This window comes from Gadus macrocephalus, chromosome 16, assembly GCF_031168955.1.
Source record: "Gadus macrocephalus chromosome 16, ASM3116895v1".
Taxonomy (NCBI): Eukaryota; Metazoa; Chordata; class Actinopteri; order Gadiformes; family Gadidae; genus Gadus; species Gadus macrocephalus.
In genome coordinates, this window is record NC_082397.1 from 3,819,993 (window position 1) to 3,846,044 (window position 26,052).

General features: G+C 47.6%; 1 protein-coding gene across 2 annotated transcripts; it reads left to right on the top strand.

Annotated features, from left to right (window-relative positions):
- Positions 1–25,298, top strand: urb1 (URB1 ribosome biogenesis homolog). Of its 2 annotated transcripts, none has more exons than XM_060075633.1 (40): positions 1–255; positions 609–748; positions 1,149–1,297; positions 1,736–1,865; positions 2,186–2,282; positions 2,410–2,495; positions 2,769–2,897; positions 3,380–3,510; positions 4,297–4,489; positions 4,892–5,029; positions 5,350–5,523; positions 6,576–6,714; positions 6,811–6,933; positions 7,198–7,310; positions 7,666–7,785; positions 8,013–8,129; positions 8,380–8,518; positions 9,036–9,194; positions 9,615–9,839; positions 10,291–10,517; positions 11,319–11,507; positions 12,499–13,366; positions 13,634–13,838; positions 14,270–14,456; positions 14,750–14,808; positions 15,099–15,292; positions 15,609–15,719; positions 15,952–16,015; positions 16,264–16,432; positions 16,662–16,764; positions 16,900–17,060; positions 17,694–17,805; positions 18,196–18,302; positions 18,817–18,960; positions 19,500–19,609; positions 20,835–21,029; positions 22,709–22,944; positions 23,903–24,094; positions 24,267–24,671; positions 24,871–25,298. In XM_060075633.1, exons 1-40 carry the CDS (start codon positions 132–134, stop codon positions 25,092–25,094), a joined length of 6,888 nt encoding a protein of 2,295 aa, XP_059931616.1. In that variant the 5' UTR covers positions 1–131; the 3' UTR covers positions 25,095–25,298. The 2 variants fall into 2 exon arrangements, with proteins under 2 accessions (XP_059931616.1, XP_059931615.1); XM_060075632.1 differs by having other exon boundaries at positions 9,615–9,835; positions 10,284–10,517.
- The last annotated feature ends 754 nt before the right edge of the window (positions 25,299–26,052 follow it).

Below are 26,052 nucleotides of genomic sequence, written 5' to 3' on the forward strand. Positions count from 1 at the left end.
ATTTTGTTTCCACTCCGGAGCAGAAACTCAGTTGGACGGAGAGTTGTGTTTTCTTCCCAACGTGTTTTCATCAAACTCAGATTAAATGAGTATTTATCTCATTAACATTTGAGTTTAACTGTTACTTAAACATGGGGAAGCGGCCCAGTGAGGACTCCGAGGTCTCGGAACCTCAGGCTAAGAAAGTAACCCTGACAGAGTTTAATGGCACTATTTTCAAATCCATGCTTAAGGATCCAACTAAAGCCATGAAGGGTGAGTGTGGTTGTTCAGCAAGTTGTCATTCAGTGTATGCACCTATAGCCGCATGCAGGAAAATGTAGTCTCAATCGAAGTATTTGTAATTTAGTGTTGTCTCTGTAGGTATTCATGTTGCAAATCAATGCACGTGTACTATATGTACTTTTAGTTATCTGTGAAAATGTGATTCTAGTCATAGACAGTGATACATTGATGTACTTCCTCATAATGTATAGGCCTAGAGATGTATTTTCAGTATTTATTCTTCTAGCTCTAACCCTTATTGTCCTATTTATTTCCTACTGTGTGTTCTGCTGTTATAACTCAATTAAGTCAATCGTATCTCTATTTATTTTGTTGTCTATTAGCGCTGGAAACATTTATATCATTTGCAAAGAAGCTGCCGTGTCCGGACTTATACGATGTGGTCGAAGGTTACATTAAAATCTCCATGGAATGCGCAGAGATATTCAAATTGCTGGCAGTGGAGAAGCCAGTTGACAAGGAGGTAAGTGAATCAATAGAGGGAATCGAGAGAACAAGGGTGATTACTGATCATGTTGAACCTCAATGCTTGTAATATGTATATGACAATGGGATGTATGAAGATTTAAAGAACTGGTTGTAATTACATGTTATTATTAATTGTGTGTTATTGTTATACCTTTTTTTTGTCATTTGTGTTAAACTTGTGCCTTTTGTACCTAAATATGTTTAATAGTTTAACTTTATTCATTCTCTTAGCATGTTAATTTACATGTTCCATCATATATTCTCTCTCTCTCTCTCTCTCTCTCTCTCTCTCTCTCTCTCTCTCTCTCTCTCTCTCTCTCTCTCTCTCTCTCTCTCTCTCTCTCTCTCTCTCTCTCTCTCTCTCTTGTGTGTGTGTGTATGTCTCGGTCTACTAGATGATGCTGGTGTTCCAGAGCTTGGAGATGATCCTGTTGAGGACGGCCAGTGATCTGTCTCACCTCAGCATGGCGGGCAACGCCGTCGTGAAGAAACTCTCCAGCTCCATGAAGGTCATCCATGCGTCGCTGCGGTCGGAGAACCTCGAGTAGGTGCACTCAGCTCAGTGCTTTGCTCTTTCTTCAAAAGGCGTTCCCTATTTTCATTTTTTCCATTTTGTTTTGTTATATTGACTGGTAATATTTAATTTCATGAACTGGGCTTTCTTTTTCACCCCTCCATTACTTTTAATTTGGACTATCTCCGGCTTCTTTATATTTTGTTTTACAATGTGTGGTGTTGATGTTGTTGTAACTGTCTACCACCTACCTAACTACCTAACTACCCATGTCATTCAATTATAAATTGATCAATGTCATTAAAAATGAACATCGGCAAAGCGGTTTAATGAATGAGTTAAACATATGATCATAATAATGTCCACTTGGAAAATGTGTATGGGATGATTCAACCCATTTGTGTGTCGGCTGCCGTTCGATGTCTCTGCATGGCTATAGCGTGTCTGAGGGCTGTTCCTCTGCGACAGGTTGGTGCGTCTGGCCCTGTGTCTGCTGTCAGCCATGGTGTCCCAAGGGTCGGAGGCGGCGCGGGAGGTCTACGCCCACTTCAACTTCAGCCAGGGGATGGGACGGCTGGCCCGGAGGAAGGACAAACAGGTGAGCCGTCCGGCCACATCACCCGGCTTCAGTCACATGTTTGGAATATTGTCCAAGCTCTAGTCTGTGATGGTAACGGCAACATTTACATTTGCTATAGAGATTTGTCGTTAATTTGATTATTCAATTCAAATAAATCTGCTTCTAAATTCCCCCAAAAAAATAAACAATATTACCCGAGCAAATTGGTAAATGATTACATATAATGATCATTTAATACAGTATTCTTTGTTGGATTTTGTATTGTTCTTACTGTGTACTACAGGAGACGTATAACTGGTTCTGACTGGGTACTTGTTGGGTTTATTTTGTGATTCCAGGGGCGACCGGACATTCGCATGGCGTACATTCAGTTTGCGGTGTCCTTCCTGTTGTCTGGAGACCCCGCCACAGTCGGACAGATCCTGGAGGTCAAAGGTATTACGCTGTTTAGTCATTCAGAAGACCCCTGCATCCGTCAAGTCCATATTACAGATAACCAAAATGTCTCCTGTGTCTCCAGATGTTCGGATGTGTTGTTGGCAATTGCTGTTTTGTGTTCCAGAGCTCCTGCCGGAGATCTTAAACTCTGGGATCAGTGCAGACAGATTGTCCATCGTCAGTTTGATTCTGTCCACTCTCAAGTCTCGAGTACGTTGAACGTTTCTCTTCTTTCCGTGTCTTTTTAGATTTAGATAACATCGAGTCCTTCAGCAGCTGCTTCTATCCAAAGTGGTTTACAGTGAATACATAAATTGGTCATTAACAAGCAGGTCTAGATTTGTGCATCTTGCTATAAGAGGCCTACAGGTAGATCGTGGACATTGGGGATCGAACCAAGTACCTTTCCGGTTCTAGTCAATCACACCCTGCTCCAAGTTGACATTCTGGTTCTCATCGTGTTTGTTTGTTTTGTCTGTCCAGGTGGTGAAGAACAAGGCGGTCACTAAGACCCAGAAGGTGCGGTTCTTCACGGCGGTGCTGCTGACAGACGTGTCGTCTCTGTACCGCTGGGACGGCATCATAGACGTCAGCACGGAGGACAACTACACGGTGAGCCTCGGTCCCCAGTCTGGGGCGGGGTAGAACTGGGATTAACCGTTCCTCTGGGATCGCAATGAGATTTATTTGGATTCTTGATGCCAAGAACGCTTGCTCGATGAGGCAGATTTTCTGGAAATGTTGTGCCATTTTTGTTTATAACTACTATTAGTGTGGTTGTGTTGTTTTTTGCGTTAAAGTGAGTATAATTTGCAGCGATTCTAAGTAATGTCGCAAATTAGGATTAAATGACAATTTAATTCAGAGTGCTCTATTTTTCCTGAGGGGTAATTGGGATGGAAAATTAAACAGGCTTTCACTGATTTCATCGGGATTGGTTAAATTAGTTATTAATTGTTGTAATAATGCCATCGGCAGTACGGCAGAAATATTTGTTCGTTTTTTTTAGTCTTGTACTTAACGCCTCATGGTGAAGAGAACATTATAAGTGACATTCATCAAAAGACGGTTTCTTCTTCCCTCCCTCTTACTAGCTGGGTCAAACCCCAGAGCAGGCTGCCAATTCGGTGGTCCGGGACCTGGCCCACAGCTTCCTCCTGGAAGTCTGCAGCTCCCGCAAGAACGGCATCAGCTTCCACGACCCCAGCTACGGCACGGCTGGCAGGTAGGGGAACTCAAACACACCTGAGCGCACGCTTCGTTTAGATTTCCTTTTCAAGGCACCTCCATGGTCACTTTACAAAATGAAAGCATGCAGAAATATTGAGGTAGGTCCAGATTGGCCTACATAAAAGATTGAAGCATCATCGAAGAATTGAAATATAGTTCCCATAACCGCCTTCCTTGTTCTGGTTTCATATCTGGAAGAAATCAGTCCCTCCAGAAAAACGCGATTATGCGATCGCATAATTCAACGCATAATCAGCCAACGTCTGCATATTCATGCGGGGGCCGCATTTTTTCAAATATGCTGCAATTTCACAGCATAAATTGCAGATTTCCGCGCAAAATATGCGGGGCTTGCATGATTTCTTAATCCCTGCATTTCGTTGCAAAAAAGTCACATATATCTTAGCAGAAAGTTGAAAAATGTTGCGTTTACTTCAAACAAGAGCAGGAATTTCCCCCTGTTGCCATGGGAACGTTATGAAGTGACGTAATTACGCGACGCAAGTTCCCGCAAGTTCCCGCAATTTTTGCAAGTTCCCGCACTTTCATTGCATAAAATTGCTTAAATATGCTGCATAATTCATCTTCATTTTTTAAGTAAACGTGCCGCATCGTGAAGGATTTGTGGCCGCAGCAATCACAAAAAAACGGCGCATTTTTCTGGAGGGACCCGAGATATGCTCGCTCCAAGGGGAGGTGCTAACAAAATGAGACATTTCTCGAGCGCTCCGAGGGGATTGAAGGCCCCCCCCCTTTGACCCGGTCCTCCCGCTGTCTCCAGGACGGGGAACATCATCCTGCTGCAGTTCCTGGGGGGGCTGAAGCCCACGGAGGACCTCCTGGTCGAGGAGCTGGTGACCAAGACCCTGAGGGCCAGCCCGGACCTCCTGGGACGCTTCTTCAAGGAGAGCCGCTACTCCTTCGCCCCCCGCGTTCAGAGCGCCTGGCGGGACAACGTGCAGCTCGTCAAGCAGGTCAGGGACCCCCCGCCGGTGGGGTGGAGTCGTGGGGGGAAGCGGCGGCGTTTCTTTCTTTCTTTTTTCGGGCCAATTGCTCTTTTGTTTCATGGTTTTTGAGGGAGATGGCTTTTCAGTGGATATTGCTTTTCTTTCTATTTTGGTAATCATTATATTTCATGGATGTTTTTATTTGATTTTGGAATATTAAGGGGGGGGGGGGGGGGGGGGGGCAAATGTCATCCTCCTTTTTGAAAATAACCACGGAGAATACAGAGCTTGATAGCCACTTTGTTCATGAGGAACCCTCAAGACTTCTACCATCCCCCGTCCTCCTTTTCACTGGAATCCAATGCGTTATTGTTATTGATTATTATTATTATTATTGATTGAGGCTGCGGACTGCTTCTGCCCCTCCAGATCTACGAGGCTCAGCCGGAGATCTCGTCCGTGTTCAGGACGCGGGAGTTCATCCCCCTCCCCCGCCTGGTGGCCATGATCATGGTGACGTCCCTCCCCCCCGTCTGCTCCAAGGCCTTCTTCACCGCCGGCCTCATCGTAAGAGGAGCCCACATCCACATCCGCTCAGCTCACAGTTTATCGACATAATGCATCATGGGAAGTGGGCGGACAGCCGCAATGAAACAAACTCATTTTTGGCCGACCGGCAAAGGTGTGTTTTTATGAATGTGTGATGGCACGATTGCAAGCGGGATTCAACCAGTATGAGTTAAATAATAGGCAGTTATTAACGGTAAAAGATGAGATGGAATACAGGAATGGAAAAATTTAAAAGTAGAAACTTGTGCGTCGTCCTGGCGATCGATCTATACAGACGGATGGATATTTTTTTTCCAACCAAATCGATGTTTCTTCAGATTTCTAACACGGCGGTGCAGCACACCGCGCTGTCCATGATGTCGTTCGTCCTGCGGAGAGCCCAGAAGAACGTCGACTTCCTGCTCGACCCGGCGCTGTGGGAGAGCTCAGAGGCCTACACCCTGGACAACATGGAGCCCCTGGTGCAGCAGTACAGGGAGACCGTCAGCAAGGTAGCCGCCTCGCTGGTTTAGCGCCTCATCGGCGTATCTTCAGTGGCTGATTTGAAGGGCAGACTTCTGCTTCTGTGTTGGTTAGCCGTCGCAAACGGGCGATGGGTCTCTCTTGGGCCTTTCACACCGCCGCAAAATCAGAGCCGGTTCCGGGCCAGTTCGGAGCAAGGGCCAGTGTTTTGGTTTCACACCGCCAAAGAGCCGGCTCCGGGCTCTAAAAACCGGTTCAACTCCAGCCCCACTTTTGAGCTGGGCTAGAACTAGAACCGCTTTTTCCCCCGGGGGCAGGGGGCGGAGTTATCCGTACCTTCATAAACAGGAAGACCAACGAAGACCGGCATGTTTAAAACACAGAAGTAAACAATGGACGTGAATCTGTGTATGGTTCGTTCTTTGAATATTCCGATTTAAAACAGAGTCCTTTTTTTGTTTTTTCTGATTTTGTTTTAAATCTGAATATTCAAAGAACGAACCATACACGGATTGAATCGAAGACGAAATTGTTGTTGTTGTGTTTTAAACTGGCGCGAGGGTTCTTCTTCTTATCGTACAGTTCCGGCAGGGCGGGAGGGGTTGCTGCGAAAGCGAAGACGTTTGCAGTGACGTCATGACGTTGCGCACGCCGGCTCCACGGCTGGCTCTGGCCGGTGTGAAACCAACTGGTTCTTAAGTGGGATAAGGCTGGAACCTGTTTGGAACTGGCCCCAGCACCAGCCCGGAACTGGCTCTTGGTTCTTTTTTGGTGTGAAAGCCCCATATGTCGGTGTATAGTCGAGCCTGCTTCTGGGAGTAACTATTGACGCGACTCGTTCGCTATATCTTCGAGGAGTAGCAGTTAGTGGTCAAGAAGGAGCTGCTTCAGCGACATTTTAAAGCGGTAGCGATCCGTTGCAGTAATGAGTAGAAAAGTAAGAATGTCATGCAACCAAGCAGACATTCCCTGACGTTCGCTCAATGTCGGGGTGAATGCGAGGGCCTTGGTGCAGCCCTGGAGGCTGAGCAAACCGTTGAAGAGAAACTCGCCAACACCCATCTTTCTCTCGCTCTACCAGATTCTGCCCGACATGACGAGCATCGTGTCCAACTGGCAGTCGCTGTCCAAGAAAGAGGAGCTGGAGGAGAAGCTCAACATGGCCAAAAAGGGAAAGGCACCGAAGACCCCCGAGGATAAAAAGCCCGCTGAAAGTCTCGGTAACACAACAAGTCATCGCCACATTGTCCGTTTCATTCATTCGAGTGTTTCTCTGACGGGGTGTAACAGCGCCCCCTGTCTGTGTATCCCACCAGCGGCCGACCCCGCGGATGTCATCATGCTGAAGGCCCTCCTGCTGCAGGTGATGTGTCTCTACCAGAAGGTGGCGCCACACTTGGTCAGCCTGTGCAAGTTTGACTTCAGCAAGCTCTTCAGGGGTGAGTAGGTCGGGGCTTTCACATCCTAGCGGTCCGTGGGTGTGTTGTTTTATTTTTAGATTTTTAGCAAAATGAGATGTTCAAATGTCCACTCTGACAGATATAACAGATTTGGTTGAAACAATGTGTGTGTGGAAGCAGATGCCCAAAAATGACAGAAGTCGGGTGTCGTCGCGGGAATGTTCAATCTGAAATGAGTGTGATCGCGGGCCAAAGAAGGGTTAGAAGTCCTCTCAGTGTGCACCTCCTCTGTCCCTCCTCCAGGCATCGTGTCGGAGGAAGGCTTGAGAGGAGAGGTTCCCCCCGTCCTCCAGCACCAGGTCCTGCAGCTGGCCCTGGAGCTGCCCTCCTCCAAGTTCTCCTGGGTCCGCTTACAGGTAGGAAGGAGCCCGGCGCTCACGAGGACCACAGCACTGCTCGTCGTGTTGGGTCTCTTCTTCCTTTCATTCGCTCTTTCCTTCTCCCACCTCTCATTCCATCCTTCCTTCCACACATCCCTGCCTTCATCCGCCTCCCTCGATCCCAATCCATCCCTCCCTTTATACCTCCTTTCACTCATCAACTGTCGATAATCTCAATGTCAGAGTCGCTCAATAAAGAGATTCTGATTCTGATTTTGAATAATGTTTCATTACTTTATCCGTCCTCATTGCTACTACTCTTATTGTGTGTGTGTGTGTGTGTGTGTGTGTGTGTATAGACGTATCTTCCTCCTCTCCCTCTGTCCTGCAGAACGCGGTGGAGACGGAGTCTTCCAGCGGGGAGAAGCCGGTTCTCTTCCTGCTCCTCAAGATGTTGGTCAGCAGCCACAACGCTCCTCTCAGGAGGCTCACCAAGAGGCTGGTGCTCAAGGTGAGCAACGCCTTGGTCTACTCTAAACCCGTGCAGAAGAGAGTATATTTTATTTACCTCGACATGGTTTATCTCCAACAGTGTGTTTAGTTTAACCAACTCTGGGCTGAAGAGCTCATTTCATTTATTTTTTTTACATTTATTATAATAATTCATCTGAATGATTGTTGGAACATTAAATCCAAAAGTGTGTTTATCTTTGTGTGTGTGTGTTTTTCCCGCTGTAGGTGCTGAAGGACACGGGTATGTTTGACTACACCAGCAGTGAGCTGGAGCTGTGGCTGGAGCACCTTGGCCAGGTGGAGCCTGAGCACCAGGACACCGTCATCCACTTCCTGGAGAGGGTAAGACCATGTGACCCCCTGAGCAAGACCGAAGCCCTCTGAGATATTGGACTACACAGGCCACCATCGCTCAGAGTCCTTCAAATCAATCAAACTTTATTCAAATAAGACTTATTGCGGAAAGCTGCAATACAAAGTGAAACTGAAAGTGAGGTGAATTATCAAGTTTAAAATGGCAATAAAAATATGCGTGTTTTTATATGTGGTTTCTCCACCCATTTGCTTCCGTCTCCCTCTCCCTCTCCCCCAGGTGTGTGTGAGGCTGCTGTCCAACCAGTACGTGTACAGTGATAAGGTGGCCACTCTGGTGCAGGACGCCGCCTACCTGCACGCCTCCCTCACTGGCAACGAGGCAGACGCCGCCAGCATCCCCATCTCACACATCGATGGTACCAGCTAGCCTCCACCGCTGCCGCTAACACCTCTCGCTCAGTCGATGCTGCCCGCCATTCAGTGTATTGAGTGCCTTGGACGAGTGCCTTGAACGACATGAATTACTGTGATTATCATGCTCTATTTATATGTGTCCCAGCAAACTCCAATTGGTAATAATAACTACTGTGGATACTGTTTGCATTACGCTTCCAACATTGATTGCTACTGCTAATAACGTCATTATCAGCTTGATATTGCTAACCTGCCTTCTCCTAATTTTGTCCACACTCTAAACCTTTTTTTCTGCTAACCTTGTCCTGACGAAACCCTTGTTAAACTGAGATTTTCCGCCGTGACACCTGATTCTGTCTGAATGGGGCCCTTAATGCCTACCCTGTATCGGGCTAATAACGTACCGGGATAAACCCAGCCAATGCTTGGCCTCACGCGGCGGTCCTCTGGGGTTAAGCCCCCCCTGGTCACCCCCCCCCCCCCCCCTCCCTGACGCCAACCTCTGGTTCTCCTCCCCAGACGTGCTGGACATGGTGGACGTCATCATGGAGGGCAACGAGGGGGAGCTGGAGGAGTACGGCCCGGCCCTGAGCGAGGACCTCATCACGCAGACCTTCCCCTTCAGCGCCCTGGTGCCCGCCGCCCTGGACGCCCGCAACAAGATGCCCCCGCAGCACGGTAACCTTTGACCTCCACCTATCTGTGGTGGAACATTATTGTGGTCCGCAGAGAGGGATTATGGTTTCCGCACTGTGTGGCGCACCAAAGGATAGCACAACTCGAAGAGGCACGCCAGGCACAGACAAACAATGAAGCGCTGCTTTATGAGTTTCTAACAAACACGTTTCTTTTACATTATGTTGAAGAAAAATAAAGAGTAATGCTTGCATTTCTGCAACAGCAACAGCTCTAAAATGTGTATTCCCTTTTAATATACAAAAGTATATTTTCAACGAACATGTATCATATCTTTAAGGATTCAATTCAGGCTTCGATATTCCAGCAACGGATTTAGCAAATTGACTATTACACTGAAACCTGCTTCCTCAGTTGTTGTTGTTGTTGTCATGGTGACGAGGCCTCCGTGGTTCTCCGCAGGCGGCGTGCACGACTACCTGGCGCGCGTGCTGACGGACCTCCTCCACGCCCAGAGGGAGCCGCTGGCCCTGTGCCTGACGCTGCTGCAGTACGACAAGGAGCTGGCCTCCTCCTCCTCCTCCTCCTCCTCCGAGCCCCCCACCGGACCCCCCCACCCCTCCGTCGCCCTGCTCCACCAGTACTACTCCAAGTGGCTCCCCCAGCAGAGCCAGGAGGAGCTGGTGGGTCCCATCCGAACATACGCTGTTGTTTTGGGTGGCATTGTGTTGGGAAGTCATGGGATAAGTATGGTGACTTATCGGGGTACCACGTGGTGTAGCCATTCATAATGGTGACTTCCTACCTAGATATGGCTTCTACTTCAAAACTACCCAAACATTTCATTTGAAGCCTTAGATGGACTGTTTTGATTGCATTTCTGGGCATATTTTGATGCATATATCATTTCTTATTTTGTCGGGAACTCATTCTGTATCTCCTCCTCTTTCTATCATTCTCTCTTAGATATGTGTGTATTGTGTATATGAATGTTGTCACATGACACATTTTTCCCGCTCTTACCCTGACTGAACTTCACGCACCAATGCTCTTCACAAACATGACGGTTTAAATGGGGGGGGGGAACAAATAATCATGTTGCTAAACAATTACTGTTTTCCCGTCTCACAGTTCAAAGACCCCGCATCATCATCGTCTTCATCCTCCTCGGCGGCGGCGGCGGCGTCTTCCTCCCTGTCGGAGCTGCTGAAGGCGTCCTACCTCCAGGGACCCGGGGCCCTCCTCAAGGAGAGCTTCAGGGGCCGCGCCCGGGAGTCTCTGACCGGCGTCACGCTGGCAGAGCTCCCCCTGGTGGTCAACCAGCTGCTGCTCTACACCCGCTCCACCGTGGAGGACTTCGGCTCGGTGAGAGGGGGGGGGGGGGGTCCGCTAGGGCGCTCTTCAGTCGTTTATCAGGAGCTTTAATCCAAAGCAACCTCGCAGGGAACCGCCCGACTTATAAGGGCCTAGAGTGGCAGATCTGCGGAAAGTTGGACGGCTTTGGTTTTGGTTTTTTGCGTGCTCCATATCACACCAATGAGTTAAATCAGTCCCTCCAGAAAAATGCGGCGTTTTTTTGTGCTTGTTGCGGCGAATAATCCTTGATTATTCGGCACGTTTTCTTAAATAATTGGATGAAATATGCGGCATATTTATGCAATTTCATGCGATGAAATTGCGTGAACTTGCAAAAATTGCGGGAACTTGCGAAAAAATGCGGGAACTTACGAAGAATTCAGCTTTTCGATGACGTTCACGTCGCGTAATTACGTCACTTCATAATGTTCCCATGGCAACAGGGGGAAATGCCTGCTCTTGTGTGAAGTAAACACAAAATTTTTCAACTTTCTGCTAAGATATATGTGACTTTTTTTGCAACGAAAATGCAGGGAGTATGAAATCATTCAAGCCCTGCATATTTTGCGTGTGAATATGCAGACTTTGGCTGATTATGCGTTGAATTATGCGAACGCATAATCGTGTTTTTCTGGAGGGACTGTTTCATGGTGTAACTGATTGTTTCATGGAAGGCTGGGGGGGGGGGGGGGTGGTTACTTATCAAATTCAGACTATATCACAGGGCATTCTGGGACACGGCAACGGTCAACTGCTTCATGAATATGACATAGTATTCAAAGTATTAACCTTAATTATGAATCTACGCAGCTCCCCAAAGGTCCGGCGCTTCTGAAGGAGTTGCTGGGTATCCTGTTGGACGTGGTGGTCCGGCTCCAAGCCTTCAAGGAGCCCGCAGTCCCGGAGACCCCCGAACCCCAGCCCCCCGACTCCAAGGACGCGTCTGACCTCTTCCTGTCCGACGACGCCTCACCGACGCCTGAGACCAGCAACCACCAGGTGAGCTAGAAGGTTCCATTTTCGATTTCCTGACCCGATGACGTACCCCCGTAGCTTTTGATCAGACACCGTTTCACGTATTTATATTTTCGCGGTACTCATGAGTGTTTCACGCGCACTAGCATATCGTGCATTTTCACAGCAGCCTATTAACGCTTGTGTGTTAGGTCAGCGCTCTGTTATGCTATATCACATGCCTACGAGAAAGTTAGCTAGAAAATGCTGTTGCTGCACATATAAAATGCACCCTGTAGTTTAGTTAGACTTGCACTTCTGACTTTTCTTCGATCAAGTATAGAGTCAAAAATATGAACACCGTTGATTGTGACGATTGGTAAAAAAAAAAGCGGATGGATAAACAAAAATCTAGATCGTGGAGCTAATAATGGTGTCGGCCCGACCCAACTTCCAATACCAATTGCATTAGCATAGCGTAGGGTTGCCGCGGTGTGGACATTTTCACACCGAGTAATACACTCGTGTCAACACCGGTATAAACAGTATAAACTTTGAAACTAGGTCAACCGCCATCTTCTCCGTCAACTCTCCTCACACACTCGGTGACAGCACCTGGCAGCGCGCCAATTGTCGGTGACAACGTCTTATAACATATAATAGTGTCATATAATTGCATACATAGTATCACGGCCAAAAGCTCTGTGCGCCTCCGGATGGCCGTAGCGCGGGGAGCTCTCGTAGGGATTGGGCTTTGCGGGGTTTGTTTACCACCAATTCTCGGCGCGCCAATTCTCTTCCGCACAGAGCAGAACTGTGGCCTATTCTACACATTTTAATTTTCTTAATTATAATTATATTATTCATTTTTACTTTTTTTTTTTTTTTTTTTATTACTGAAAAAAAATAAAAACAATCAGTGTTGCCGGTGTGCAACACCGAGTAATCGGTGTTGGCCTCAACACCGGTAATACCGTATACTGCGGCATCCCTAGCATAGCGTCTCTCTGACCCGGCCCCTCTCGGTGGTCCCCAGGTGGTGGCGTCGGCCCTCTCCTCCATCCTGAAGCACCCGTGTGTGGAGCAGTGGTTCCTGGCCCTGGAGCTGTCCTCGCTGCCCGCCAACTCTCTCAACCCCGTCAAGCTCAGGCGCCTGGGCGGCCAGATGAGCGAGGGGGTGCTGGCCCTGCTGGAGGCCTGCGCCCCCCTCCTCCGGGACCTGGGCCGCCCGGACCTGCTCGACCGCTACCTGGTCGCCGTGGAGACCGCCGTGCTCCGGGAGCTCCAGGACTCCGCCTCCCAGAAGGCCGAGCAGCAGCAGCAGCAGCAGCAGCAGCAGCAGCAGCAGTCGCGGCCGCTGCAGGCTCTGCGAGCGCTGCACCCCTACTTCGGGGCGTGCCAACTGAGGGGCGTGGTCTCCACCCTGTTGCTCCTCCCCCAAGACTGCCTGGTGGTCGCCCCCGGCAACCAGCTGGGTCTGTACGGGACGGCGGCGTTGGAGATCCTGACGGAGAGCGGCGGCGGCGGCGGCGGCGCCGGGTCCCGGCGTCTGCCCCTGACCCGGGCCCACCTGCAGGGCCTGGGCACCCTGCTGCTGGCGTGCTCCAGCAGCGGCCGCCTGGAGGACTTCCTGCTGGCCACGCTGAGCGGCGAGCCCGGCGGCGCCCGGCTCGTGCACGCGGACGTCTTCCTCCACTGCCTGGAGCGGGCGGCGAGCCCGGGGCCCCGGGGCCTCTGCCGCCTGCTGCTGGGGAACGGCCCCGCGCACCGCCTGCGCTTCCAGCTCTGGTGCCTGGAGGCGGGCAACATGGCGGCCGTGGCGGAGCGCATGGAAGACTTCCTCCCCGTCGTAGACGCCTACCTGCTGGCGGCAGGCGGGGGCGACCCGGCCACGCCCACCGATGGTTGGTACTCTGACGTAAAATCGACTGCCTGGATTCTATTTAATTAGTATTATTTTTAATGATGTGATGCTTTTACATTGTGTTTTTGGCTTGAGTTTTTCAAGTTTTCCTCCTGAAAAGAAAAATGGTATCTTATCTGTTTCTAAGCTATCAATCTAAATTTAAACTCAATTCCTTGTTTCACAATTAAAGAGCCTGTATATTGTTTTACCATACGTGTCCCTGTAGTTGTATGTCATTAAGTCGTATGTCCCTTGTGCGTTCCAGTGCAATCCCGGGTGCTCAAAGCGCTGAAGAAGGCTCTGCTGCCCAAGCTGTGTGGGTCAGTTCTGGACCAGGCCAGCGGGGGTGCTGTGGGAGCACACGCTCAAACCCTGGGCTCTCTGATCCAACTGGCCGCCCGCACCAAGGACATCCGTGACCTCCTCAGCAAGCTGCCCGCAGCACTTCAGTCGGCTGAGGGTTATGAACGGTAGGCACCAGAGTCGATTCCTGTCGGGGCGATTCAGGGGCTCAAGCCGCTAGTGTGTTCACCATGTAGGCAAACAAAGTCTTGGAGCGTCCCAGGTTCGATTCAGATTGTAGCGCGGTTGTGTGCCGATGCCAGTGTGAGTGCTCTCGTTGGATACATGACCCACATAGGTCCAAATAAGGGCACACGACTTTGTGCAAGGGTTCAATGAAATGCAATACAGCACTGGCCCAATCAGAGGGCTTCTAAGAAAAAAAAAAAACACTTCTGGATAAAGGTTGATGGATCTCCTGAAAATACAAAACATTATAACCATTGTCCATTACCGTTGTCGCTAGCCTGTTAGTATTAATAGGTAAAGCTTTTCATAAACATTTTAATTAATGTTTAAATGAATGGCTAAAGCTCTTGCTCTGTCCCCCTGTTGTCAGGTGGCAGCTGGTGGACGTGGTGAAGGACAAGCTGTCTGAGAGCCCCGAGGAGCAGGAGTCCTGGAGGAAGAGTGTGGTGGTGTCATCGCTCAGGTGGCTGGTCTCCGCCTACAGCCGGGCCAAACAGCAGCCGGAGCCACCCTGCAGCCAGGAGCAGAACATCCTGGAGAGGCTGCTCAAACATCTGGTAACCGCTTCAGAAAGCACTCTCTTGTCTTGCGTAAGATAAATCTTCTATGGCGAACTGGTGCCGAAATACAATAACTAAATTAAAGCGTACGCAATCAAAACTAGGGATCGACTGATATGGATTTCTTAGGGCCGATACAGAATTTATTTTTCATCCCTCAATTTACATCATAAAAATGACACAATGATGATAACAAATGTTACGATGTCGCAATTTAAAAAGGTCCCTTTTTGTTTTTTACTGGTGTTTTCTGGTTTTGATAACTTTCTTTAAATGTTATGTTTATTCAGACCTTTGCGGAAGATGTCACACCATCCGACTGGAATAGTTTTGTGAAAAGCGGACTAAAGTAAGTATCAATATTCAGACGTCAATATTGAATGTATTGAAGCTGGTCCTGTCAACAATAGTCTTACTATATGGTACATTTTTGACAAGTAGGCTATTTTTTGAGCCGTTTTTCAACATTGTTCTGCGTGGATCAATAACAATCCTTCTGTGTGTACGTTACATTTTTCATAATGATTCCCATAACTTTAAGTGGGTCTGCCTTGAACCTCTGGTTGGGATCCTTAGCCTCCATCACCCAAAAGGTGTAGGTCCGGTGAAGGCTCTACAGTGTCTCTCTCTCTGCCCCAGGTACCGCTACAAGGACCCGTACTTCCTGGGAGCCCTGAGGGACCTTGTGGAGCTGATGTACGTGGAGGGGGACGCGGCGCCCAAGGACTTCCTCCCACTCGCCACCATTCACATGATGGTCAGCAGCCACTCCCTCTTCCTGCCCGCCATGTTGGAGTCCGACCAGGACGCGGGACACTGTCCCCAGACCAAGGGTGAGACAGGGGAATAAATTATAGGAATATATCATCATTTGGAAATCTTACAATGACCTTTTTTTTCTTTTTTAATCAAATGGGGATTTTAATGATGCAATTATTATTATTTAAATCAATTAAAAATGCACTTTTAATACAGTTTTCATGATATAATACAGAGAATTAACATGTTTTTTAATTAATATGATTCAGTGAACATATTAAAAATTATAAAATTCTACACTTATAATCAGTCATCTTCATTTGTCATGAGCCAAGAAGTAGCTGCCATTAAAGTGACAATGTGCAAGATTAATTATTTCTTTGTTTCCAGAAGCGCTGGTGTCCGTGGTTCTGTGTCTGGTGAAGAGGTGTCCCGCCGTCTGCAACGTCAACCACTTTGTAATCATGTTGGGAGCCTACGGGGCAACGCTCAGCGTCAAGGGTACGCTGCTGAGTTTGTCTGCGGTAGACAGAGAGGCTGTGGAAGTGAGGGGGGTAAATGGATCAGAGTGTGTGCGAGAGAAAGTGAAAGTGAGCGAGTGGCGGGAAAGTGCAAGAGAGAGGGAATAGGTGAGTGAACGATTGCGAGTGAGTGCGTAAGCAGTGGGATTGAGAGCGTAAGCGAGTGGGACCGAGATCAGACGGTGTTATCCTCACTCTGTGTTGTCCTCCAGACCAGAAGCTGCTGCTGCTACTCCAGGAGTATGAGAAGAACAACATCAGCCTGCTCAAGTTCCAGTAAGTGTGTGTGTGTGTGTGTGTGTGTGTGTGTGTGTGTGTGTGTGTGTGTGTGTGTGTGTGTGTGTGTGTGTGTGTGTGTGTGTGTGTGTGTGTGTGTGTGTGTGTGTGTGTGTGTGTGTGTGGAAACTAGCGCGCGCTAGTTTCCTCAGTTACAAGTCTGTTTGTAACTGCTGATGCTGTGTGTATGTCTGTTCTCTAGCAACTGGTCAGTGGTGCGAGCCTAGCGAATGCGTTTGTTCTTCCAGATGTCTGCTGTGGGGCTCGGCGGCGGTGGAGCACCACAAGGCCCGCAAAAGCCTGGGAGCGTCCTTATGGCAGCAGCCCAGCTCCGAGGACCTCCTGGCCCTGCTCGGCCCCGACCGCATGCTGAACACCATCGCTCACTTCCCCCAGCAGCGCCGAATCATACCCCAGGTTAGCGACGCGCGAACGCTAGCAAAGATTAGCACTGAGCTGTGGCTGAACCCAATCACACCTCGGGTTAGCACTGAGTAAGGGCTAGGCGTGTACCACAGTCTAGCACTGAGCTATGCCTAGCACAAGAAAGCAAGTTTACCCTTCTTTGTCCTAACCTGTTGCATAATTGATGCGGATAATAAAAGCATTAGTGGTAAAAGTTTAATTAAAATTGGCTTCTTCATAGGAGGGAAAAGAGCTTCTTTATCAAGACAAAGAAGTGAAGGAACTCGGGAACCTGTACGACCCCTGCTACCTGCTGCCCCTGTTCAGCACCATTCTGCGACCAGGTGGGCCATGTTACTAACTCCTGCCTGTCTTGTTCCATTGGGGATGCGTTGCAATGAGAGTCAAAGCTTGCCATATCCTTTTTAAGTGCAGTTAATTCCCGAGGCCAGCCCTAACCCTTCTCTCGTCTACGACAGACTGCGTGGTGAACTGCTTCAAGTTTGTGTCGAGCCACGCCTTCGGCCTGACGGTCACGGCCCTCAGCAGCTACGACCCTAAGGTCCGGGCTGCAGGATACCACATCCTCACCTCCTTCTACCCCCACCTGGAGGGCACTGCCAGCGTCAAGAAGAGACAGGTGAACCGACATTACCTTTGGGAGGGAACGTCCTTTACTTTTAGAAGGGGAACACCTTTAACATTAGATGAGCACACATTTAATTTTTAGAAGGGACTTCCTTTAACTTTAGAAGAGAACACCTTTATTTAACTTTTAGAAGAGAAAACCTTTGACTTTAGATGAGAACACCTTTATTTAACTTTTAGAAGAGAAAACCTTTGACTTTAGATTAGAACACCTTTATTTAACTTTTAGAAGAGAAAACCTTTGACTTTAGATGAGAACACCTTTATTTAACTTTAGAAGAGAAAACCTTTGACTTTAGATGAGAACACCTTTATTTAACTTTTAGAAGAGAAAACCTTTGACTTTAGATTAGAACACCTTTATTTAACTCACAAGGTAAACACACCCAAAGCAGATGAGAATCAAACTATTTATAGAGAAAAATCCCCTGGATGGATTGACTCTGCTGGCTGCATTAGAAAAGTTACATAGAAGCAGGTTTATGAAGAGCAAAGTGTAATCTCTTGTTTTCAAGACGGACGTGTAATCCATTGCTTTGATTAGAAACACGTTCTGTCCCAATCGTCTGATCAGGGCTTAATCAAGTGCCACCTCTCTTATCTTGAATCTGTTTGTTTTCTGCAGCTGCTCTACCTGATGGAGATGATGAAGAACGGCATCCGGCAGAAAAATGTCCGCCTGCCCTTCATCATGACCACGTACCTCTCCAAGGTGGCGCAACAGATGCTCAAACCAGGTCCGTTCACACACAGCTAAATCACACACTATTGGGATTAATGTTTCAATAACACTCAACCATTACTACTAGGAAGACATGATCCTGTCTGTTTTCATCTGTAGTTATTTATGTAAGATGACAACTGCAGCGTAGGATCTGAATTTGTTTAACCCATTTAGCTTTGATGTATTGAGGAGGTATTGGAAAGCCCCATCTCTCAGTCTGTTGACTTTAGTATTTATAGTGTGAGTGTTTTTTAGACCTTCGTAATCTTACCATCTTTATTTTATAATGTGTACAGTTTTTTTTTTTTTTACGTATGTTGATATCTTCTTTCAGCATCAATCAACCCCGCGGCAAATATGTCAGCGCGTTCTTGCGCCTCTAAAACTGCTTCTCTCCCTCCAGAGGATCATATGTACGTGGTGCTCAACAAGTTCCTGCTGTCCCACCAGAGCCTGGACTTCAGGAGAGTCCCCGACTTCTTCAAGCTGTTCCACAGCTCCGACACGGAGGTAAAACTACGGTTGTTTGTTGTTGAATTGTAGTTCCAGTCTGTCGTTGATAAAGTACCATCTTATCTTACTACAATATTGTTACGGCCTAGAGAAATGCTCTGGAGCACATTTCTAATGATTGGTGGGCTTCATGGTGTCACATGAAGCTCTCTAAACCAACAGTTTCCTCATTAGGCATCCCTGTCCTTCACCCTGTAATGTTTACTGATATTATCTTTACCTTCCTGATGTTGTCTCTGCTATTATCTGTCCCTGGGATGGTGGGGACCTCGTTCGTAAACTTAACTCATGTTTAATCACCCACTCCCCATCTCGGCCTCTCTCTTCTGGTATGACTATCTCCTTACCCCTCTTTTTGTCTTTCTCTCCCTCTTTTTTCCTCCAATATCTCCCTCGTTCTCTCCCCTCCCCCTCCTTTTCCCCTCTCTCTCTCTCTCTCCCCCTCCCTCCCTCCCTCCCTCCCTCCCTCTCCCCTCCCCCCTCCCTCCCTCCCTCCCTCCCTCTCCCCCAGCATAAGCAGGAGCGTGAGTGGTGCCTGGGCCTGTTGGAGGAGGGTCTTCGGGACCGCTACTGCTACGAGCTGTGCTGCCAACAGGGCATCTTCCTGGGCCTGTTGGCCTACAGCAGCAGCCCCCTCTGTGAGGAGGACACCCAGGTACCCCTGCACGCACGCTAGGGCTTTGACTCCGAACTTCGAATATAATTCGAATATCAAAAAATAAATCAAAATTCGTACGAATATTAGGCAGCCCTTTAATATTGGAACCTGTTATGGGCAGGCCAAGAGGGAGAGACGTCGGAGAACCTGTCGCAGTCTATTCATAATATTGTAATGAACCACGGAAGAGGCAGTGAATGAAGTATTGATCAGACAGCGATTTATTAGAAACCTAATAAACCGTTGGAACGTGCACGACCGGTAACCATAGCAACGCCGGTAAACAAACCTCGCGAAGCCCAATCCAGGTCTTACTGAAGGCATTTAATGGTCAAAATATTATTAATAAATATTCGAATATATTAGAATATTAATAAACAAACAAACTTCGAATATGATTTTTTGGGCAAAAGTCAAAGCCCTAATGCACGCACTAACACACACAATCTGCACCCAACCGGCACTGTCCTGCCGACGCAGTGTGTATTGGCGCTGGGGAGCCGAGCGTGACCTGTGTCCCCGACCTCCCCCGCCAGGTCCAGATCCTGAGGGTGTTGAGCCAGGCCGGGCGGGTCCCCAAGGCAGCCTACCACCTGACCAGGAGCTGTGGGCTCCTCCCCTGGATGCTGCACCTGCTCAGGAGGAGGTGGGCGGGGCGTCCATGTTTAATGTCGTTCTCCTATTCATCCCTACGCAGTTCTAAGAGGAGAGTTCCACAGCATGGGCTTGTGGGTAAAAGGCAGCTGAAAAGATTTAGATTGTATTGGTTAAGAATTTAGGTAATAATTTAATCACATTTGAAGAGATACGTTTACAATAGAATAACATCAGCCGACAGTTGGTTACAATAGAATAACATCAGCCGACAGTTGGTTACAATAGAATAACATCAGCCGACAGTTGGTTACAATAGAATAACATCAGCCAACAGTTGGTTACAATAGAATAACATCAGCCAACAGTTGGTTGCAATAGAATAACATATCAGCTAACAGTTGGTTACAGTAGAATAACATATCAGCTAACAGTTACAGTCCATAGTTACAATAGAATAAAATATCAGCTATCAGTTACAGTCCATAGTTACAATAGAATAACATCAGCCAACAGTTGGTTACAGTAGAATAACATATCAGCTAACAGTTACAGTCCATAGTTACAATAGAATAACATATCAGCTAACAGTTACTGTCCATAGTTACAATAGGATAACATCAGCCAACAGTTGGTTACAGTAGAATAACATATCAGCTAACAGTTACAGTCCATAGTTACAATAGAATAAAATATCAGCTATCAGTTACAGTCCATAGTTACAATAGAATAACATCAGCCAACAGTTGGTTACAGTAGAATAACATATCAGCTAACAGTTACAGTCCATAGTTACAATAGAATAACATATCAGCTAACAGTTACTGTCCATAGTTACAATAGGATAACATCAGCCAACAGTTGGTTACAGTAGAATAACATATCAGCTAACAGTTACAGTCCATAGTTACAATAGAATAACATATCAGCTAACAGTTACTGTCCATAGTTACAATAGGATAACATCAGCCAACAGTTGGTTACAGTAGAATAACATATCAGCTAACAGTTACAGTCCATAGTTACAATAGAATAACATATCAGCTAACAGTTACAGTCCATAGTTACAATAGAATCACATATCAGCTAACAGTTGGTTACAGTAGATAACATATCAGCTATCAGTTACAGTCCATAGTTACAATAGAGTAACATCAGCTCACAGCGTTTGCTAACACTCTGAGCTGATGAACGTCCGCTGACAAAGGTACGGTTACGGTGTTGGAGCATAGAGTCTGAGCTGACGTTAACGAGCCCCTCCCCTCCGGCGCGCTCAGGACCCTGGAGCCACGGCTGCTGAGCGCTGTGGTGGCCCTGCTCCACGTCGTCTGGTCCGCCAACCTGGGACAGAAGGACACGCCGCCGGAGCCTGCCCGGACGGACCGGCCACCACAGCCCGCCGCCAAGACCCTCCCGCTCCCCCTGGTGGACGAGTTCCTCTGCGTGGCGTTCACGCTCATCCCCTCCCTGAGGTACATGTCCCCGCAGCGTCTCCTGCTCCGACGCTCTCGCCCGCCCCCGACGCACGAGCTTCCTCGTGACGGCGCTTTCGTGATTTCGTCAGGTGATGAAAGTGTTGATATCATAGGGAGTGTTCGGGACAACAAGAGGCTTGTTCAGTGCTTAATTTGTAAAGTGGGAGGTCCCGGAACGCCGAGGGGGGGTGGATCCGGCGACTTAGTACGGGGGTTAGAGGTAATGGAACAAAGAAAAATACACTGCCTACTAGGGTTGTGCCGATGAACGATGTCATCGTCCGTCGTGATGGCTGACTGACATCAGGATGGAGGGCCACCATCGTGATGGCATGCCCCCCCCCCCCCCCCCCCCCTTTCAGACGCACACTAATCCTAGTCTCTTATAGAGTTAACCTAAATACTTTGCTGGGATTGCTCTGTAAATTAAATTGAGAATATAACTGATGCATATGCATGCTATTTTAAATACGGCAGTCTTTTCCAGAGATGTGACGTGTTAGTCTTCCGCGATCTGATCGCATTTCTCGAGTCAGATTACGCAGTGCCATGTCGCCAAACTAGGACTGTGCGGCTGGAGAAAATGTACAGCAAAGCAGCAGCTTCCCTCCGTGAGATCCTGTCCTTAGCGGAGAATGTTGCCATCACCACGATGCTTGGAAAGCGTTGGTTACGGAGTCGTGCTTGACAGTGACTTTTTCAACGACTGGGTTGTGCAGAGTGCGATCCTGAAGACCCGCTCAATGCCAGAGAGGCACACTGTGGGAAACATGAATTTTAGTTTCCAACTATTTATTTAAAAACTAAAATATCTGTTTTAATGTGTTTATGTTCAATCAAATGTTTTTATATCTTAAACAAATTCCGTTGCAAAGAGGAGGCGCGGAGGTTCAATATCCTAATGAAAAAGAGTTAGTCGGCCAACGCTGGCACATTTTGCCGATTGTAAATTGACAAGAGAAATTGTAAACGTTCACAATCCTGCTCTGTGATATTTAATTTATCGTAATTTCTATAAACTTGTGCGTGGCGCACATGCATGTGTTCATGCATCGTTTTTTCCTCGCTGCTTGCTTGCTCCTCAGATGCGGCGAATTTCAAAACTGTCGGGCGTGGTAAATGTTGGCACGCTCCTTTCAGTGCGTCAACAGATCTCCGACATTTTCAAATGACGTTAAATCTTAATAAACAACATGAAATTCTTAGGATTTGTTCTGTAAATGTATGTATGCATATTATTATTTTAACAAATTTTTATTTTTTATTTTTTATATGAGAGGTACCGGATCTGCCCAAATAAGTACCGGAACACAGGGAGGCCAAAATTAAGAGGTGCCGGATCTTGTTCCGGCAGGATCCGGCTCAAATTAACCACTGGGCTTGTTTTAAGAGCCGGCATAAAGCAGAATGCTGGCTGGGCAAACTCTGCTACTGCGTTTAGTTGTCTTTTCTCTCCATCTTTGTCTATCGCTCTTTACCCACCCATTCATTCTTTCTCTCTCTAAACCTTGTTTAGTCTCATTTTGTGCAAAATATTAAAACAATTAAAAAAAATCGTTTTAAAATTTAAAATAAAACGATTTTTTTCCATTTTTAATTTTTTTCATGTTAAACATATTCACAAGTACTACAACACATTGAAAATACAAAGTACCAACATCTGCCCTCCCCGTCAGGACGGAGGTGAGGCCCGCCCAGCTGAACCTCTTCCTCCGGACCCTGAGCTCCATGCTGAGGCACCGCGGCTCGGTGGGCGTGGCCCGGGGCGACCGCTTCACCCTCAAACCCCAGCGCCTCTCCTCAACCGACGCGCTCTCCCTGCTGCAGAGCTGGGCCTCGCTCTCCCACGACGCCACGCTGCTGGGACGGCTGCAGAGCGTGGCCGAGAGGCACGCCCTGAAGGGGCTCCTGGGTGAGTCGACACGGCTCTCCTTCGATGACCTGATGGGTGACCCTTGATCCCTGACCCGTACGGTCCCCTAACATCAGCTGGGGTAGCATTCGCTCTCCGTTCGCCGCTGCAGTTGATCACAATAGCCGAGCTCCGGTTCATGGGCACGGGCTGCACAATTCTGCACCTTTTCCAGCGCTGTAATTATTAGTCTGTGGTGAGCCACTGTGTAGAATACCCGGGCCAGAAGCAGCTGATAATACAAAGAGGGATGCACCGAAATGAAAATTCTTGGCCGAAACCGAAACCGAATCCCGAATGTGGCTTTTGCTGTTTTACATTCATTTTGCTTTAATTTTTTCACCATTGCATAAATCAAACAATTAAATGTCCTTCCTAAACTTTTTTGTCTTGCTTTTCAATAGAAAAAATCTATTACAAATTTGATACAAAATATTTATTTAATACTGAACGTTTTCTACGATCCAGCAGACCTTATAGCAAGAATTTAAGAACAATGTATCTTTAAATAAATGAGTAAAGCAATTAATATAATATTTTTTTTTTTTCAAAAATAAAATGTTTGGTTTATTTTTTTCTGCCTTTTTACTCCTTCGGCCGAAACCGAAAATTATGTTTTGGGCCATTTTCGGCCGAACATTTTCGGTGGCCAAATATTCGGTGCATCCCTAAATATAACTGCCCCAATGCCGAAAATGGTGCAAGATTATTTTTGCCTGCATATTTTGCTTTCATTTCCTCTCAACCCGACGCAAAGACCAAACCACAGGGCAGCTCTAAGTACAGGTCCTGATTGGACCAATCAAAAACAAGCTACTATGACAACACACTTTTCACCAGAGATGTCTCTGCTTTCACGCCGGTTGACGGCACTGTTTATTTATTGTTGTTGCCATGGTTCCCTTGACTCCCTTGAGGTTGACCTCGATTGATCCACCCCCCCCCCCCCTCTCTCCAGGGACAGGCAGGGCCAAGACCAGAGGCCGACCCCCCGCCTCCCACAGCCGCAAGCAAACTGAGGACCCGGAGGAGGACAGCGACAGGGAGCAGCGGGAACAGGCCCTCCTCACGGCCTGTAAAGGGGACCTCCGCATGGTCTTCACCCACTGGGAGACCCCCGCTTCCGGCCACGCCCCCAGCACCCCGAGTCGTGAGTAGACTCTGAGGATACTCTGTGGATAATATATTTCCAATAACTTTGATTATTTCTGATATTCTTACCTTTTTCGATGCAATCATTATTTTTCTGCTGTTTTTCTTCTTTGTTGGTTTCTGGAATTGTGGTCAATTAATGAATGGTTAATTAATGAATGGCCAATCAGGCGACGGCGAGGGGGCGACGGTCGTCGACAGCGGCCTGGCGGGCGACACGGCCCTCCTGCTCACCCGCTGGTCCCTGAGCACCCTGCTGGAGCACCCCTTCCAGCACCCCCCCACCCTGGAGTTCCTCCGCTGGTTCCACAGGGTGGCCCCCCCGCACCCGGACACGGTAGACAAGATCCTGGGAGACGCCGGGGCCAAGGAGGACCTGCTGCGGCTCTACCACCGGGTCGTGGAGCTCCGGGCTCCGGCCTCGCCCTCGCCCTCCCGAACGGAGACCCTGGAGCTGTTCACTGGCGTCATGCTGCGTCTGCTGGAGGCCCAGGGACCCCTCCCTGTCGGGGAGCTCCACGCCGGGGTGGTCTCCGCCTGCCTGTCGGACCCCTCCACCCCTCAGGCCCGACGCGGTACGAAGCTACGCACACCGCCGCAGACTTGAGTTCTGTTTTATTCCGACGAGTGCATCACGTTCAATCGCATGTTTTATCGTTTTACAGGTTCCTCTTGTGCCGTGTCTCTATACCAGTTCACACAGCGTTTATGTTTTGTTTTTTTAGCAATGAAGTTAATGTCGAGGACAATGTTTGCTGTTTGTTTGAATCCCAGACGCCGGCGTTGTGCTGCTGTCGCTGTACGTCCACGAGATGTGGAGCGGAGCGCGTTCGCCCGACCTCTTCCTCCAACACGTCCGCCTGGTGACCGCCGCAGCCAATCCCAAGGGGAAGAGGAGAACGACCAAATCTACGCTGGAGGAATCGCATGTCAGTGCCATCTGTAATGACATCGTCGCCAGGACGACAGACGGTTCCGGAACTCGGCCCTCAGTTTAAAAAAACAGAAAGAATGAACCTTGACTTTTAATCCTGTTTTTGTATAAAAATAACAAAACGTAAAAATGAACTATTCTGTTTTCTTCTGTTTGATTTTTTTATCATGTGTGTTTGAAACCGGCTCAGCTCAGTTATGTAAGTAATAATAAGGATATGAGCTCTGTATATTACTACTGGGTAAATAAAATACTATCCTACACATTACTCAAACTGAAAGGTGGTAAACTCAATTCATTTATTATTTTCATAAAACGTTGCAGTGATCAAGTTGGTTTATCCTCAGTGGATCTTTGTGTGTTCCTCAGTGGATCCATTTGAAATAGTGAGTGGACATCGATTCAGATTCAGTACCCCTCAGACCAGGGGACTGCGCCTCCGTTTTTGCTGATTGCGAGTCCTGCAAAATAATACAATATCAATCATTAAATGGAATGCATTTTCCCTCCTTCTGGTACTTAGCCTTTAACTTTTTACATCAAACTTGCCTCAAAAAGTTTCCGTTGCAGGACATCAGAGTGAGGATTAGGAAGAGAAAACCGACAAACGCAGCCATGGTGATCCAGAATATTATAACTATAGAGTCTGTAAGGAGAAATAGATCCAGAATGTAGTAGCCATAGTCTTTTAAGGATAGATACATAAAAATTTAATGACTTAATAGTCTAAGGAGTTTGATATACCAAGAATACATCTAGGGTATATAAGGAGATATATATATTCTAAATATAACTATGTTGTATAAAGGATAATATATGTATTCTAAATATAACTGCTGTCAAAGGATAAATAATACAATTAAAAACTATTCAGCAATTTGTAAGAGATTTATATTAGAACGACTGAATGATTGTGTGTGGTTATATGAAGCTCAGATACTTACATTTATTGTATTTCAGTTTACTCTCGTCCACGATGACAGCGTCCAGATAATCATAATAGTACTCATATTCCCATCTGT

Excerpts from the sequence above, each read along its gene's own strand:
- urb1 (XM_060075632.1), top strand. The coding sequence starts at position 132 with ATGGGGAAGCGGCCCAGTGAGGACTCCGAGGTCTCGGAACCTCAGGCT. Across the intron at positions 9,195-9,614 it reads CAAGATGCCCCCGCAGCACG|GCGGCGTGCACGACTACCTG; the intron begins GTAACCTTTGAC and ends GGTTCTCCGCAG. Across the intron at positions 18,303-18,816 it reads TCCACAGCTCCGACACGGAG|CATAAGCAGGAGCGTGAGTG; the intron begins GTAAAACTACGG and ends CCTCTCCCCCAG.